Source organism: Bos indicus, chromosome 19 (genome assembly GCF_029378745.1).
Source record: "Bos indicus isolate NIAB-ARS_2022 breed Sahiwal x Tharparkar chromosome 19, NIAB-ARS_B.indTharparkar_mat_pri_1.0, whole genome shotgun sequence".
Lineage (NCBI taxonomy): Eukaryota > Metazoa > Chordata > Mammalia > Artiodactyla > Bovidae > Bos > Bos indicus.
In genome coordinates this window covers 30,216,049-30,234,155 of record NC_091778.1, presented here as the reverse complement: position 1 = coordinate 30,234,155, position 18,107 = coordinate 30,216,049, and the positions used below count along the sequence as shown (strand labels likewise).

General features: G+C 47.0%; 1 protein-coding gene across 2 annotated transcripts; it reads left to right on the top strand.

Annotated features, from left to right (window-relative positions):
• The first annotated feature begins 3,126 nt into the window (after positions 1–3,126).
• DHRS7C (dehydrogenase/reductase 7C) lies at positions 3,127–16,466 on the top strand. Of its 2 annotated transcripts, none has more exons than XM_019982330.2 (7): positions 3,127–3,276; positions 3,479–3,638; positions 6,591–6,703; positions 8,301–8,514; positions 10,869–10,961; positions 14,060–14,215; positions 16,207–16,466. In XM_019982330.2, exons 2-7 carry the CDS (start codon positions 3,485–3,487, stop codon positions 16,413–16,415), a joined length of 939 nt encoding a protein of 312 aa, XP_019837889.2. In that variant the 5' UTR covers positions 3,127–3,276; positions 3,479–3,484; the 3' UTR covers positions 16,416–16,466. The 2 variants fall into 2 exon arrangements, with proteins under 2 accessions (XP_019837889.2, XP_019837890.2); XM_019982331.2 differs by having other exon boundaries at positions 8,304–8,514; positions 16,207–16,463.
• The last annotated feature ends 1,641 nt before the right edge of the window (positions 16,467–18,107 follow it).

Below are 18,107 nucleotides of genomic sequence, written 5' to 3'. Positions count from 1 at the left end.
GACGCTTGTCTACAAGGAGCATCCCTGGAGTGGGCTTCACAAGGCTGTGAAGTAAACCTTCCACCTGCCATCTTACCCTTCACTAAACACCTTTGCCTTCAACTTCTGATTCCTGTTATAATGCCAGTATTTTTAAATGAGATAACACCTACAGAAAATATCAACCATTGATACTCTAGTATAAGTGAGCATCCCAAGCTTTCCTGACAGTTTAATTAGGGTGACAGAGAAAGTAGGCGCATGTGAGGGCTAAGAGGAAGAGCTGAAGAAAGGGGAAAACAAGGCTTTGACTAAAACAATGTAGATTTGTTGCCCACACAGTTATGTTGACAAAAGAGTCTAGAAAGTCTTTTTCCTTAATTGACACACACAGATTAATAGTACATGTGACTATCCTATATTTTTTTCTGTTTTAATTGGGAAGAAATGAATTTAAAAATCAGTTTTGTGTTATTTTTAAAATACATTTTCTTCTAAATGTTTTACTTTCCACCTATAGGAAAATCAGTTTGGAAGGATAATCAAGTGATAAAACAAAATAATAAGGGCTGAATGGAATGACATCTTGTCACAGCTAAGTGGAACAAATGTTTGAATTGTGGTGCTTAAATTAAATTGCCAGGCACTTCTGCTTCTAAAAATAAACACAGTGAAACCTGAAAGTCTTGTTTGAAACAGTGGTATGCTGCGTGTTTCCTAACTTGTTCAGTTACAATATTATATACACCTATTTTGCATTTCAAACTAACATGGTATTGAGGCCACCGATTGTTAAACACATAACTTGGGTTTTAGGCGGGGGAAATGAACTGCCATATCCTAATAATTCTAAATGCATCCTAGCTTAGATTCATATTTTAAAATGTGTTTATGTGTGTAGTGAATGTATCATTTCTGAAAAAAAGTCTGAATGTTTCCAATAAAATCACTCAATCCATTTATGCTGAACTGTACCATGTATCAGAGAAGGCAATGGCACCCCGCTCCAGTACTATTGCCTGGAAAATCCCATGGACGGGGGAGCCTGGTGGGCTGCCGTCTGTGGGGTCGCACACAGTCGGACACGACCGAAGCGACTTAGCAGCAGCAGCAGCAGCAGCAGCCCCATGTAGACTGTCAGAGAATAAGGGGCAGTTCAGCTAACTTCTTCATAGTTGTGGATCTGCCTATGGAATGTTGTGCTATGTTGAACCAGGCATATCCAAAGTGGTATTAAATGGCTTTTTCCTGGAATGAGTCCAACACGAGGAAGGCGTGCTGGGGTCCTCTGGAGCAGAAGAGTTCATACTCAAAGGCCCTGCCCTCCACAGTGTGCATATTCTTTTATAGGACTTGTCACCCCTGTGCGTCTGTGTAGGTAAATCCTGTATCAATGTCACAACATTGAGAGAGTCTGATCCTAGAGAAAAGGAAATCCAAAAGAAAAGTCCCCAAAGAGACAGTCAGTTCTTTAAAAAAAAAAAAAACTTATGCCTGAAGTTTCCAAGGAAGAAATGAATGTTCTGGAGTCATGTGAGAGAAACTGACGTCAGCAAACAGGATACACGGCATCTGGGGAAAGGAGTCAGTGATGAATGACACATCGGGCCGGACAAGAGGTGACTAGTCCCCAAGGCTCAGGTCAAAACCGACTTTGCTGCATTCTCTGAGTTTCCAAGGCCCTCTGCTTTCTTTTATTTTTTTATTTTTGGCCACACCACGTGGCATGTGGGATCTAGTTCCCTGTCTAGGGACTGAACCCATGCCCCCTGCATTGGAAACACAGGCTCTTGACCACAGGAACCCCAGGGAAGTTCCCCTTTTATATTTTTTAAGTCTTGATTTTATTCAAGTACAACATGCCTACAAAAAAATTACCCAAACCCTAAGTGTACAGCTTAGGAATTTTCAGACTATGAACACGGCCCCTCAGATCAAGCATCTCAGCTCCATCTGTCTATCTTCGCTATAAAACAAATTCAGGTGGATTTTAATTCCTCCATATATTGCAATAATCTGTTTGCAGGTCTATTCCCCTCTTATGAACTGTCAATTATTTCTCTATAGCATGAACTGTCCTCTGTACCTCCCAGCATTGAAAACAATCATAGGCATATAGAACTCCCCAACACACACATACATATATATATATATGTTTATATATATACATATACACACATACACACGTATGTTTATACAAGTATATGCACACAGATTGCCTGACTGAGCCCTGGCATCTCTCACCTCTCAAGCCTGTCCAGGGTCCTGAGGAATGAGCCCTGATATGCATTAAGGAAAGGCAACCAGGAAACCAATGCAGACTAGGAAAAAAAATGCCAGAGTGAAGGCAGAAACTGAAAGCAACAGGCTCGGCAATGGACCAGACCCATTCTGGGTGTGGTACACAGTCACCTCCTATATTCTTTCTTTCATTCATTATTTTTGGCTCTCCTGGTTCTCATTGCTGTTCGCAGGCTTTCTCTAGTTGCAGTGCACGGGCTTCTCACTGTGGTGGCTTCTCTTGCGATAGACCATGGGCTCTAGGCACACAGGCATCAGTAACTGCAGCACTTGGTCAGTAGCTGCAGCACAGGGCCTCATTAGTTGTAGCCCACGGGCCCTAGTGCATGCAGGCTTAATCACTAAAGAGAACAGAGCCATCTTCTCAGAGTCTGTTACTAAGCTGCAGTATCTTATTCTCCCAACAGTCCTGCAAGATGAGACGATTGTGCCCACTTTACGGATGAGGAGACTGAGGCTCCAAGAACTGGAAGCACTTGAAAGAGGAACAGCCCCAAACTGCCCTTTCCCATAGTTCATGTCACACCTTCAAGTGGTTCATCCGTTCTGTTAAACAGATTTTCTGTGTTTTTTCACCTCCATCCAGAAAGTTCTCTTGCTGCCACCAGAGTCTGAGCTACCTGGAAGCTACCTGATAGGAGAGTTAGGACGTGAGGGTAGGGATGTTTGTGCTGAAATCCCAGGTCCCAATCCCTAAGGTCCATCCCTGAACTGCAGAGGAACCTCTACTAGAGAGGCACCCAGGAGAGCTTTAAAAGGGTTGGCAGGGACTCTGAAATCAGACCCGGCCAGCATGTGTTCCTGAATATCAGCAGAGACACTATATTTACCCTGAAAGCCCTTTAGTGCACTGACAGCTATAAATAGCCATTAGGGCCCAAGCAAGTGGCCTTAACGCATGGCTTTCCTTCCAAAAATGCAGGCACATTTTAATTAAATTCGTAATTAACCTCTGGGAGGGCAGGTCCCTGGATTCCATCTGCTTCTGAAAACACTGTGAGTAATTCCCTCTTCATGACCATTTGGGGATTAGCACGCAGCCAGGAGCTCTGGAAGCAGCACTCAGGGGGTTTGCACAGAGCCTGGCTCCTGCAGAGGAGGCTCCTGGCTCAGGGCTTGAATGTGCAGCCTCGGGCCTCCTCTGCTTTGGGTTCCGAGTCCCTTTGTCAAGCGAGTTCCTTTTCCCCATTTTTCCCAGAACAAGATGGGGGTCACCGCCGTGCTCATGCTGCCCCTGCTGCTCTTAGGAATCAGTGGTCTCCTCTTCATCTACCAGGAGGTGTCCCGGCTGTGGTCCAAGTCAGTTGTGCAGAACAAGGTGGTGGTCATCACCGACGCCATCTCAGGACTGGGCAAGGGTAAGCAAGTTTTGGGCTTCCCCGACGGCTCAGTGGTAAAGAATCTGCCTGCCAACACAGGAGACTCTGGTTTGATCCCTGGGTCAGGAAGACCCCCCAGAGAAGGGAATGGCAACCCGCTCCAGTACTCTTGCCTGGAGAATCCCATGGACAGAGGCACCTGGTGGGCTGCAGTCTATGGGGTCACAGACTCGGACACAACTGAGTACACACAAATGAGCTTCACAGCCTCTTGTGCCCACTTCTGCCCTGAAGGATGAGAGGCCATAGTGTGGGGTGTGGGTGTGCCCTCAGGCATGGGTCAAGGCTGAGTTCTCTCCCAGCATATGTTAATCAGCCAGTGTCTTCTCTCTTGGTGGCTAAAGCTTGCTTGCCTGAGAAATGAGGGGATTGGAATATCTAGGGTTGCAAATGCACAGCCTATAGCCCAAAAGCAGTCTACAGAAGTGATTTGCTTTGCCTTCAGGGAGTTTCTAGAAATTTTGAAGTTCAAAGCCCTCAGCTGGGGCAGTGAACTGGTGATGAGGCCAGACCTGTGAGCTGGGTTCAATTCTTGGCTCCACCAATTACTAACTGGTTTTGCATTGCTCCGCCTTGGATTTCTCATCTGAAAGCAAGGATGCTAATACTCTGTGCCTCGTAATGCGGTTGTGATGACTAAATGAATAAAGAAATGGAAAGCCCTTAGGGACAGTGCCTGGCACTGTCGTGGGCACCTCTCAAATGTTAGCAGTGGCGATAATAATGAACAAATCATGCAGAGAACGCAAACGCCAGCGTGCCACACACCCCATAATCCCTGTTGTCTTACCATTGGCCTGATTCAGCCACATCACTTCCCAGTTCTGAAGGCATTTAGAAGTAACTTGAGAAGCTGGGAGTGGGGGTGTGACCTTCAGTAAACTCTTATGGTGGCTTTAACATGCTGCCGACCGCAGTGATTCTGGGTTCAAAGTGCTCCATTTCTCAGGTCCCAGGCAAAAAAAAATAGTGAGGGGCATTGAGCGGATGAGGTCAGTTACACATAGCCCACAGCACACACACAGTCCCACAGAACCTGACCGAACCCAGTGGGTAGCACTGGAGAGCAGCAAGGGGGCCAGAGCCAAGCTGTCTCCTAGGGAAACCAGACAGACAGAGATGTCAGGACTTCTAACTTTTGCCCCAAACCCACATAATTCAGCCAAGTCAGGAATAAAGTCACCTTGTACCCACTGTGTCTGCAGCAAGAATGATCTTCAAAATACTTAACCACTGCACTTCAACTGCTTCAGAGAACACAAACCTTGCCTGTGTTTCATCACCTCTAAGACACGTTGTTTTCTTCCTTTAACCATTCCTGAAATTGAGCTGGTGGTGGTGGTTTAGTCGCTAAATGGTGTCCGACTCTTGTGACCCCATGAACTGTAGCCCGCCAGGCTCTTCTGTCCATGGGATTCTCCCAGCAAGAATATTGGAGTGGTTTGCCAGAAATTGAGGTAACTGTCCCTTAATCAACGGTCTCTTACGATGGCCCTGGGCCATCTTTGTGTATTTTAAAATCGCTGAAATCAAAAAGTGTCTTTCATACTAAAGGCCTCTGGTCTGTGAAACACGACCTCCAGGGCTGCCCACACCCAGCGCAGCTGCCGCTGCCACTGAGAATTACAGCCCAAACTTGGGGAGACTAGCCATTCTCCCTCTGAATGGTTTCCTTTAGTGAATTCTCTTATTATAAAAACCACATATATTTAAAAGGATCTTTCAAGAAAAAAGAACCGAGGGACTTCCCTGGTGGCCCAGTGGCTAAAACCCTGTAGGTTCTGTTTCTAGGGAACCCAATATAACAAACCGCTGCGTAGGATGACTGTGAGAATAAAATAAGCTAATATGTGTAAACCTCTTTCAATAGCCACTCAAGCAAGTAAACTGTCAAAGTCTGTTAGCTTTTATTGTTTCTTTTGTTGGCTGTGCTGGGTCTTCCTTGCTGCACATGGGCTTTCTCTAGTTGCAGCAAACGGGGCTACTTTTCGGTACATGGGCTTCTCATTGCAGGGCTTCTCTTGTTGCAAAGCACAGGCTCTAGGGCATGCGGGCTTCAGTAGCTGTAGCACGTGGGCTCAGTAATTGTGGCGCATGGGCTTTAGTTGCTCCACTGACTGTGGGACATTCCTGGACCAGGGATCAAACCTGTGTCCCCTGCAGTGGCTGGTGGATTCTTATCCATTGCTCCACCAGGGAAGTCCAGCTTTTATTGTTCTTAAATATCAACATTATTGCCACATAAAAATATTTGTATTTACCAATCACTGCCCAGTTGAGAACATTGAGCAAGCAAGAAATTCATCTAGAATAAAATGAACTACACAGAAGACAACTTCACTTTTTTTTTTTTTTTTTTAATAAAAAGAACCCTAGCTGGGGCATCAACTCACAATGAAAATGTAGAGGAAACTAGTGACATTTGATCTGGGAAAAAAAAAAAATAGCAACTGTCTCCAATATCCTCAGACTGAGATATACTTAACACTGTGCTTCTGGGGGTCTTATTGGACAGAGTCATCTTTCTGTCCAGTTTAAGAAAGAATATACCAGGATTTCCCTGGTGGTTCAGTGGTTAAGACTCCACTCTCCCAATGCAGGGGGCACAGGTTCAATCCCTGGTGAGGAAACTAAGATCCTGTATGCCACACAACCTGGCCAAAAAGAAAGAAAGAGTGTCCCGAAAATCAGAACTGCTCAATGGAGGAGGGGCTATTCACACCCCCGTGAGCTGCCTTTCACAGAAGGCAGCCATGCTGAGGCTGGAAACAGGAAGAAAGTCCAGAGGAGGTTGAACGCAGTGCCCTCTAAAGGAACTCATAGCTCTAAGCCTTCTGAATTCTTTGAATCCTCGAATTTGTAACCACCCCACCCCCCATCTGCAGTTTTATCCACTCAGTGCGTCCTGTCCTCCTCCCTTCTTCCCCACAGAGTGTGCTCGGGTGTTCCATACCGGCGGAGCCAGGCTGGTGCTGTGTGGAAAGAACTGGGAGAGGCTTCAGAGTCTATACGATGCCCTGATCAGTGTGGCTGATCCCAGCAAGGTAAGGCCTTCGGGCAGCCAGCATGGGCAACCCCTGGGCACCCTTAGTCTTCATGCTTGTCACAGAGCAGCTCTGCCTGAAATCTGGTGATAGCTTTGGGGAAATGTAATCTTGACACAGCCGACTTGGGGGTTGATTCATTTTGAACCCTCACCACGCCAAAAATTTCTTCTCTAGCCTCTGAGCCCCACCCCATTCTATTTAAGTCAGACTCAGAGGACCCAGAAGATACGGTATGTCATAGACACAGCTCTGTTTATAAATTCTTATGGCTGACTTTTAAAATAATACTTCAAATAATATCTCCTTCAAAGAGGGACTTCCCTGGTGGTCCAGTGATTAGGACTCAGTGCTGTCACTGCAGGGGGCCATGTTCAATCTCTGGTCGGGAAACTAAGATTCCTCAAGCCATGATGTGCAGCCCCAAGTGTTTTATTTCCGTCCCCGTCCATGAAGTTATATAGGAGGTAAACACATTTCAATGAAGCTGGGGTTTTCAAGGCATTTCTGGATCATTGTTTAAGAAATTGCTTTCAGAGTTCTCTTTAGGATTTGTTTTCTTTTTTTTTGCCAATCTACATGGCATGTGGAAGTACCCAACCAAGGACTGGAAACAGAGTCTTAACCACTGGACCACCAGGGAAGTGTCAAGAATTTTTTTTTAATTAATCTTTGCCCTTGATGTTGAATTGGATTTTGGATAAAGCCAAAAATAATTCAGAACTAAGTCTGGTATTTGAGGAGATGAAGCAAAAGGATAACACCAAAACCCCAAAGCATGTTTCCTGGGATTTGATCAGGTATTGGTCGTGAAGTAGTAAAAAGGAGGTTCTGAGGTCAACTGTGTGGGAAATACTGAGTTAGAGAAAGCTTCTCTGACTGATTTCTTTACTGCAGGACTTTTCAGAACCTTTGTTATGTAAATATGCATTGTGTTATCTCCAAGAAGAATGTATAGTAGTCTATATTTCCCAAATATATTGAACCAGAGAACATGCTTTTTTAAGGGCATATCTCAGGACTCATATTTGTGAAACACCAGGATTGTATCTGCCATGTGGAATTATCAATTTTTCCATCTGTACCCCTTCTAAATCATGAAAATCTTGATGACAGCATTTTTAGGGCTGAACACAATGCCTTGCACCTATACAGACGGTGTTCCAAAAAATTTATATCGAGTATATCATTTTGGCCAAAGAACAAATGTGGCTACAAAGTACTGGGCAGATTCTCTTGTGGCTTGGAAGCCAGTCTGAAAGCCATTTCCAAAGAGGAGCTCAGAAATGTTATTAAAAAATGACATCAGAGAATTTATGCACAGCCTCCATTTAGATTTCTCAGTTCTGGCCCCTCGACCAGAAGATCAAACTTTGTAGTGCATGTTAACATGTTGGGAATGTTACTGTTGCCTTGGTCCCCAAGGATGCATTTTCTCCGTCAGTTTACCTTCTCCCAGTTATCTCTGTTTCATTTAATCATCTGTTTGTAGTCATTCCACAAGCTCTGAGTTTCAAAAGGGGCAACTCTTAGATGGAAGGGCCCCAAGGTCTGTGAGGATATTCCCACACGTGCCTTGACTTTCTCGTTGGTCCAGCAGACATTCACCCCAAAGCTGGTCCTCTTGGATCTCTCAGACATCAGCTGTGTCCAGGATGTGGCCAAAGAGGTCCTGGATTGCTACGGCTGCGTGGATATCCTCATCAACAATGCCAGCGTGAAGGTGAAGGGACCTGCCCATAAGATTTCTCTGGAGCTCGACAAAAAGATCATGGATGCCAATTACTTTGGACCCATCATATTGACCAAAGGTCTCGTGAGTTTGACCTTCCCGTGGATTCCTGGGTCACTGGGCTGCTCAAGAGGTCTCTGTTATGCCCCCAGATAGTCATCCACTTCTGGATGGAGCCTCTAGCCCTCTTCAGAAAAATCCCTGCTTGTTTGGTGAAAGCTTTCAGCTTTTGACTATAAATGTTGATGAAAGAAAAGGGTTGTGAAAGTCTCTCAGTGGTATATTCCTGCCTGCCTCCTCTGTTCAGTCCCCTTCCCAAACCCTGCCCTTTACTTCCCTTTTCTTACTCACATCCATGGCTCCCCTCCAATCCCATTCCACGTCTCTGGACCATTGTCTTCAACCCCTGCAAACCTTCTATTATATCCACCTTGTGGTTGATCTGCTCCTAATAATGACAGTTGGTCCAGTGTTGAAATTCTGTCCTCAGTCATAAAGAAAAGAGTTTATCCCAAACTACAAAAGACCCAGAATACCGTCAATTCCTTTTCAGAAACAGGAAAGCGTTAGTCGCTCAGTTGTGGCCAACTCTTTGTGACCTCATGGACTGTAGCCCACCAGGCTCCTCTGTCCATGGGATTTCTCAGGCAAGAGTACTGGAATAGGTAGCCATTTCCTTCTCCATAGGATCTTCCCGACCCAGGGATCGAACCTGCATCTCCTGCATTACAGGCAGACTCTTTACCATCTGAGCCACTAGGGTAAAATTATGGTCCCTTTGTGGAGATTCTAACAACCAAGTTCAAATGCAGGTCTGAAGCTAGGGTGGGGGTTGTGGAATAGCTAGAGATGACACGGAATAGAACCAAGAGTTAAAGCCCTTCCCCAACCCTAAATAAAGTTTATCAAAGCAGAATCACAAAAGGAAGAATATAAGGATATACATTTAGGGAGCAGGGTACACTGGCAAAGCTGAGAGAGCAGGATCTTTGAGCTGCCTTCTGTACAGCCAGAATCTCCTCGAAAATGGGATTCTGAGAACTGAGACAGATGAAGGCAAAGCAGCATTGGGAGCAGAAAGATGACTCCCAGAGCTTCCAGAGATGAGAGTGCCCCAGAGACCACAGTTTCCTCGGCCCAGTCGCTGTGGACACACCCAGCAGGCCAGCCAACGTGCGTCCTCCCCTCAACCTCTGAGAGCTCCGGTTCCCTGGCAACAAAGTGAGGCATGCTAAGTTGAGTCTTGATTTTTTGCCATCTCCTGATTCCACCTGTGCTATCATAGCTCTATAGCTTTTTCTAAATTCCCTCACTTGTCAATTAATTCTACTTAAGAGGAACTTTTTTTTTTTTTTTTACCATAAATTAAAAGTTCCTTTCCTCTCCATAAATGGAAGAAAACCTGAAATCAAAACAAAGTCTTAAGTTTTCCCAAGACACAGGGCTGAGGTCTTTCCTCTTTTTCTTTCTTTTTTTTTTAAAGATTAGCACATGCAAGAGAGGTTTTAAAGACCCGCCTGAACCAACTTTCCTACTGGAGGAATAGGAGAATTGGAAAGGGAGCTACCTTTCTCACTACTAAAATCAGTGTCACTTCAAGGACATGGATGGGTCATTTAAAATCACCCAGGGTTGGGGACTTCCCTGAAGGTCCAGTGGTTAAGACTTCACCTTCCAATGTAAGAGGTGTGAGTTGGATTCCTGGTAGGGGAGCTAAGATCCCACATGCCTAGTGGCCAAAAAACCAAAACAAAACAGAAACAATACTGTAACAAATTCAATAACAATTTTAAAAATGGTTCCCATTTTAAAAAAATAAGCTTTAAAAAATATAATAAAATCACCCAGGGTTAGGTCTAGTGGTTAGGACTTCGAACTTCAACTGCAGGGGGCCTGGGAATTAAGATCCTGCATGACACAAAAATAATAATAAAATAAAATAACCCAGCAATTCACCAGTCAAGCCCAGCCCACTCCTAGGCAACACTGGATAAATGGTGGCTGGGATCCAGCCCACCTGTGTCCCACTGTAATCTAGTTAGCAGGGAGGCAAAGGAGCCTGTGGGAGAAGGCAATGGCAACCCACTCCAGTACTCTTGCCTGGAAAATCCCATGGGAGGAGCTTCGTAGGCTGCAGTCCTTGGGGTCGCTGACAGTCGGACATGACTGAGAGGCTTCACTTTCACTTTTCACTTGCATGCATTGGAGAAGGAAATGGCAACCCACTCCAGTGTTCCCTGCCTGGAGAATCCCAGAGACGGGGGAACCTGGTGGGCTGCCGTCTGTGGGGTTGCACAGAGTTGGACATGACTGAAGTGACTTAGCAGCAGCAAAGGAGCCCGTGTGATGAGGGGTCTGGGGAAGGGGTCTGCCGGCTGCTGCCTGACTCCATCTCAGGTTTGTAACCATGAGTCTTCATCCTGCGCTTTCCAGCCCTGCTCCCCGACATGATCTCCAGGAGGACCGGACAAATCGTGTTAGTGAACAACATCCAGGGGAAGCTTGGAATCCCCTTCCGCACAGCCTGTAAGTTGCTAAGACAAGTTTCATCTCAGGTTATGTGTCTTATAAGACAAGAGATGTGGTGTCTAGGACGAAGCATATGGTTCCTAGGGGGAGAGGGTCCAGAGATGAAAGCATCCGTTGGCTTTTCTTCCATCCCCTCAGCTCCTATTTTTGAGTGCCTACAGCACACAGGTGACTGAGAGATAAAGATAAGTCCTTCCCTCGGACCCCAGAAGCTTATCTTGTTCTATGCTCACAGCAGTTATATCTGTTACTTCTACACCTCACCATATCCTCACTGTACAAGCCAGGCATCTGAGCCCTGGCACCTGCATTCTTAACCCTGACGGCCTCAGGACCCTGAGAAATCAGTCTTACATGGGGTATCAGGCTTCTGAGAAAGGATATGGGAATTCACACCCATGTCAGGCATTTTACATACATTTTCTCACTTGGCAAGAGTGATACTATCCTTAAATGATTAATTAATTACCTCTATTTTATGATTTATTTTTACCTGAAGTGGTGTAATATTAATCTTTTTTTAAAAATTATTTAATATTGGAGTATGAAGAAGGCAATGGCACCCCACACCAGTACTCTTGCTTAGAAAATCCCATAGATGGAGGAGCCTGTTAGGTTGCAATCCATGGGGTCGCTAAGAGTCAGACATGACTGAGCAACTTCACTTTCACTTTTCCCTTTCATGCATTGGAGAAGGAAATGGCAGCCCACTCCAGTGTTCTTGCCTGGAGAATCCCAGGGACGGGGGAGCCTTGTGGGCTGCCGTCTGTGGGGTCGCACAGAGTCGGACACAACTGAAGTGACTTAGCATAGCATGGTTGATTCTGGGACTCCTAGATGGCATTACTGGTAAAGAACCCACTTGCCAATGCAGGAGATGTTAGAGACATGGGTTTGATCCAGGGTTGGGAAGATCCCCTGGATGAGGGCGTAGCAACCCACTCCAGTATTCTGGCCTGGAGAATCCCCATGGACAGAGGAGCCTGGTGGGCTACAGTCCACAGGGATGCAAAGAGCCAGACACGACTAAAGCGACTTAGCACGCGTGGCTGATTTACAGTGTTGTGCTAGTTTCACATGTATAGCAAAGTGACTCAATTATACATACACATACATTCATTCTTTCTCAGATTCTTTTCCTATAATGGTTATTACGGAATATTGAGTAGAGTTCCCTGTGCTATACAATAGGTCCTTATTATCTCTTTTATATATAGTAGTGTGTATACGTCAATCCCAAACTCCTGATTTATCCTTTCCCTCCCTCCTTTCCCCTTTGGTCATCATAAACTTGTTTTCAAAGTCTGTGAGTCTGTTTCTGTTTTGTAAATAAGTTGATTTGTATCATTTTTTTTAGATTCCACATATAAGTGGGATCATATGATATTTGGGAATACCAGACCACCTGACCTGCCTCTTGAGAAATCTGTATGCAGGTCAGGAAGCAACAGTTAGAACTGGACATGGAACAATAGACTGGTTTCAAACAGGAAAGGGAGTACATCAAGGCTGTATAGTGTCACCCTGCTTATTTAACATCATGAGAAACGCTGGGCTGGATGAAGCACAAGCTGGAATCAAGATTGCCAGGAGAAATATCATTAACTTCAGACATGCAGATGACACCACCTTTATGGCAGAAAGTGAAGAAAAACTAAAAAGCCTCTTGAGGAAAGTGAAAGAGGAAAGTGAAAATGTTGGCTTAAAGCTCAACATTCAGAAAACTAAGATCATGGCATCTGGTCCCGTCACTTCATGGGAAATAGATGGGGAAACAGTGGAAACAGTGACAGACTTTGTTTTGGGGGGCTCCAAAATCATTGCAGATGGTGACTGAAGCCATGAAATTAAAAGACGCTTACTCCTTGGAAGAAAAGTTATGACCAACTTACACAGCATATTAAAAAGCAGAGACATTACTTTGCCAACAAAGGTCTGTCTAATCAAGGCTATGGTTTTTCCAGTAGTCATGTATGGATGTGAGAGTTGGACTATAAAGAAAGCTGAGCACCAAAGAATTGATGCTTTTGAACTGTGGTGTTGGAGAAGACTCTTGAGAGTCCCTTGGACTGCAAGGAGATCCAACCAGTCCGTCCTAAAGGAAATCAGTCCTGAATATCCATTGGAAGGACTGATGTTGAAGCTGAAACTGCAATACTTTGGCCACCTGATACAAAGAACCAACTCATCTGAAAAGACCCTGATGCTGGAAAAGATTGAAAGGGGGAGGAGAAGGGGACGACAGAGGATGAGAGGTTGGATGGCATCACCGACTCAATGGACATGAGTTTGAGTAGGATCCGGGAGTTGGTGATGGACAGGGAGGCCTGGCATGCTGCAGTCCATGGGGTCACAAAGAGTTGGACACGACTGAGCGGCTGAACTGAACTGATTTGTCTCTGACTTATTTCACTTAGTATGATAATCTCTAGATCCATCTATGTTGTTGTCAACAGCATGATTTTATTCTTTTCATGGCTGAGTAAGATTCCAGTATGGGGCATCCCAGGTGGCTCAGTGGTCAAGAATCTGCCTGCCAAATGCAGGAGACGTGAGTTCGATCCTTGGGAAGGTGACCTAGGACCTAGAGAAGGAAATGGCAATCGGCTCAAGTATTCTTGCCTGGTAAACTCCATGGACAGAAGGACCTGATGGGCTACAGTCCATAGGGTCACAAAGAGCCGGCCAGGCCTGAGTCGCTGAGTATGCACACACAATATTCCAGTGTATATATGTACCACATTCTCTTTATCCATTTATCTGTTGATGGGCATTTCGATTGCTTCCATACCTTGCCTATTATAAATTGGGCTGCAACTGGACATTTTAAAGATGAGAAAACTGAATCTCTGAAGGTAAAAACTGGCCACTTGCCCAAAGTCACACAGTGGAATAGTAGCTAAAGTGGACTGGGTCCCATCTCTGCATCTGTTCACTGCTTCACAAAGGCTCTCTGTCCGCATCTACGAAGTGAGGGGCAAGGCTGGGGACTTTGCAGCCTCACCCAGCAGAGCCTGTAGGGATGTGTGTCTCCAACCCCCTCCCGGGAGGCACAGAGGGATCCGCACCCACTGCCGGGCTGGTTTCTCTTCCAGATGCCGCCTCCAAGCATGCGGCACTTGGCTTCTTCGACTGCCTGCGGGCAGAAGTGGAGGAATATGACGTGGTCGTCAGCACCGTGAGTCCCACCTTCATCCGCTCCTACCACGTTGATCCAGGCCAAGGAAACTGGGAGGCCTCCATATGGAAATGTGAGCTTTCAGAGCACAGCTGGAGGGAACAGAGCTGGGGAGGGCTTGTGGAGGAGCGGGGTACGCCCAGGGTGGCGGGGGGTGGGGTTGGGGTACCGTGAGGGGAGGGTGTTCCTGAAGCGTGAGACTGGGGAGATGGGGTGTCTGCACCCCACTGGCAGCGGGGAGGGACCCCAAAACTTCAGTTCCAAAGCACCAGGTAGAGGGTTCAGTTCAGTTCAGTTCAGTTCAGTCGCTCAGTCGTGTCCGACTCTTCGAGACCCCATGAATCGCAGCACGCCAGGCCTCCCTGTCCATCACCAACTCCTGGACTTCACTCAGACTCACGTCCATCGAGTCAGTGATGCCATCCAGCCATCTTATCCTCTGTCGTCCCCTTCTCCTCCTGCCCCCAATCCCTCCCAGCATCAGAGTCTTTTCCAATGAGTCAACTCTTCGCATGAGGTGGCCAAAGTACTGGAGTTTCAGCTTCAGCATCATTCCCTCCAAAGAAATCCCAGGGCTGATCTCCTTCAGAATGGACTGGTTGGATCTCCTTGCAGTCCAAGGGACTCTCAAGAGTCTTCTCCAATACCACAGTTCAAAAGCATCAATTCTTCAGCACTCAGCCTTCTTCACAGTCCAACTCTCACATGCATACATGACCACAGGAAAAACCATAGCCTTGACTAGACGGACCTTTGTTGGCAAAGTAATGTCTCTGCTTTTGAATATGCTATCTAGGGAACCCTCCCTAACTCGCAGCCAGCAGACCAAGGCCAGGATAGGCTTCATCACTCACAGGCTGTGTGACCTTGGTCCCGGGACTGCCCATCTCTGGGCCTCAGTTTCCCATGCTAAACAGCCAGGATTTGGTTTTGGAGAAACTTCTGCTCCACTTCAGAGAAGGCAATGGCGACCCCTCCAGTACTCTCGCCTGGAAAATCCCATGGACGGAGGAGCCTGGTAGGCTGCAGTCCGTGGGGTGGCTAACAGTCAGACACGACTGAGCGACTTCACTTTCACTTTTCACTTTCATGCATTGGAGAAGGAAACGGCAACCCACTCCAGTGTTCTTGCCTGGAGAATCCCAGGGATGGGGGAGCCTGGTGGTCCGCCATCTATGGGGTCACACAGAGTCGGACACGACTGAAGCGACTTAGAAGCAGCAGCGGCGACCCTTACCTAGGTGGCAGCACAGAGGAGAAGCTCAGAGTGTGGACCAGAGTGACTATTCTGAAACTCCCCTCTGTCTCATATTAAGTATTGGAACAGCAGCAACTCCCTACCCCTGTTTCCCCTTTGGAAAATGAGAGATGATGGTACCTACCGACCTGGTAGAGTCCTAGAAAGGAAAGTTCCAGCTCACAGAGTTTGGAACAGCAACTAGCACATCCTGAGTGCTCTGTAAGTGCACCTGTGATCTCTATTCTAGAATGCTCTATACAGAGCAGCTACCTCACAAGGCTCAGTGGTAAAGAACCCACCTGCCAATGCAGGTGGGTTCAATTTCTGGGTGGGGAAGATCCCCTGTAGAAGGAAATGGCAACCCACTCCTGGGAAATCCCATGGCTATACGAGTCTGTCAAGCCACCCATGAGGTCGCAAAAAAGTCGGATGCCACTTAGTGATTGAACAACAACAAAGACGTGGGCAACCGGTTCCAGGAGGCACTGGACAAGCACAGCCTGGCAACAATCATGAACAGCAGCCCCTTCATATGTCTGACACCTTCTTACCTTCTAAGCTCTTTCTCATCCCTTCCACCACTCATAACTACCCTGGGATGTCAAAGGGCCAGAAACTGCACCCACTTTACAGATGCGGAAGCTGAGGCACGGCGGGTAAAGTGCCTGCTCATAGCGCATGGCCAGCGGCCCGCACGTGCAGGGTTGGCCCTGAGGCTGGGACCCCTGCACCGCACACCCGTCCCCACCTTGGGGGGCGGGGCTCTGACCACTTCCCCCTTCCGGAGCCTATGAACCACGCCCCTTCCTCGGGGGGCTTTTCAGTCTTTTTCAGGAAACTGACCTACGGGACACACCCTGTGGACGTGGCGGAGGAGGTGATGCGCACGGTGAGACGCAAGAAGCAAGAGGTCTGCCTCGCCAACCCCATCCCCAAGGCCGCTGTGTACATCCGCACCTTGTTCCCCGAGCTCTTTTTCGCCGTGGTGGCCTGTGGGGTGAAGGAGAAACTCAGCGTCCCGGAGGAGGGTTAACTGCCGGGCTTCAAACAGGTCTCCTCGAGGGGAATAAAGGTTTTGCTGGTAGGTGGTGGGTCCTTCCATCTTCTCAACACGGGGGTGGGGGTGGGGAGGGAACAGTTCCCCCAGCTGCACTCCACGTGGGAGATACGCACACAGTTAGGGTGGCCCTCAGTCACTCCGGGCCTCTGCGACATACCCGGGACAGATTTCCAGAAGCTTCTCGACTGTATAAGGTGACAATCCAGCAGAAAAACAGGACCCGTGATGGGCTCGACACCCACAAACACACACACGCCATCAGCCTGCCCAGGCACACACAAAACCACCTCCATTTTACCTAAATGTGATCTGTCCAGTCAGCCCCCAACCGTAGAAGCTGGACTTGCCAGCTCCTTAGGGAAGCGCTGCTAAATAGAACTTTCTAGAATAATGGAAATATTGTATCATCTGCTGTGTCCAGTGTGGCAACCACCAGCCACGTGTGGCTGTTAGGTACTTAAAATGTGGCCTGTGCAACTGAGAAAGGGAATTTTTTATTTTATTTAATTTGCATTAATTTAAATTTAAATAGCTGCATGGGGCTAGCGGCTCCCAGGTTGGCAGTACAGCAGAGCTAATCCTTGGTCTTGGCAGCAGAATCAGCCCTTTTCCATGGATTTCATTTGTCCCAAGAGGAGCCCAGGCACAGATGTTTAAAATTTTTTTCCAGTGGATTCTAAATTGCAACAAATCTTGAGAACTTCTGCCCTGGGGCATCCAGCTCATTCCAGCTTTTTCTTACATTCTCAAAGCAAAATTCATTTAAAACTGCCATTGTTATTATTGGTGGATGTTTCCCTTAGTTTAGTTTTTCTTAAACACAACAGTTAATGATTCTTCAGATCTTGGAAAGTGTAGGATATATTTTTTGCACTAATTTTGTAACTACTGCTTCAAACTTTTTCTAATATTTCTAGTTGAAAGAGGGCCCAAATTTCCTCCCTGAACTCAAGCCATTTACAAAATTAACATACGTGGTACACATCCACATGTACATATCCCTGAATTTATAAAGGAAAATGTCAGGGACTTACTTCCCTGGTGGCCCACCTTCTAAGGCAGGGGATTCAGGTTTGATCCCTGGTTGGGGAACTAAGATCCCCATATGCTGCAGAGCAACTAAGCCCAAGAGCTGCAAATGAAGACCCAGCACAGCCAAAAAAAAAAAAAACACAGTGTCCAGACCATATGATCACCAAGGAACCCAGGCAGCCCCAGGATAAGGCAGCAGGCCAGGATGTATCTCCAGAATTTAGGACTCTTAAGTCAGGGCAGGCCTAGAATCAGCAAGATGACCTTCTGTGTCATTGTTGTTGGGTGTCAGGGTGCCTGGAGGTGCCTCGGCCAGAATATTGGAAGGTCAGTAGGGGCTGGGAGGCAGGGGAGGGACAACACCATTAAGAAAATGACTGATGTGACTGGTGACCAGAGACAGAGAAGGCAGCTTCGGGACAAGAAGGGCTGGAGCCAGCCCTGCAGGCAGTCTTGGGGTTGCACCAGGACTGGGTTCCAGGTCAAGCTTGGCCACCATCCAGCCCTGGACCTGGGGTCCTGACCTGCTCTCTTTAAGGCTCTGCCTCTTCTCAGGGTGGAGTGGGGCTAAGGGGCCCCTCCTTTGATGGTGGGGGGTGGGGTGGATGGGTGGGGAGGGGCTGCATCTGGGAA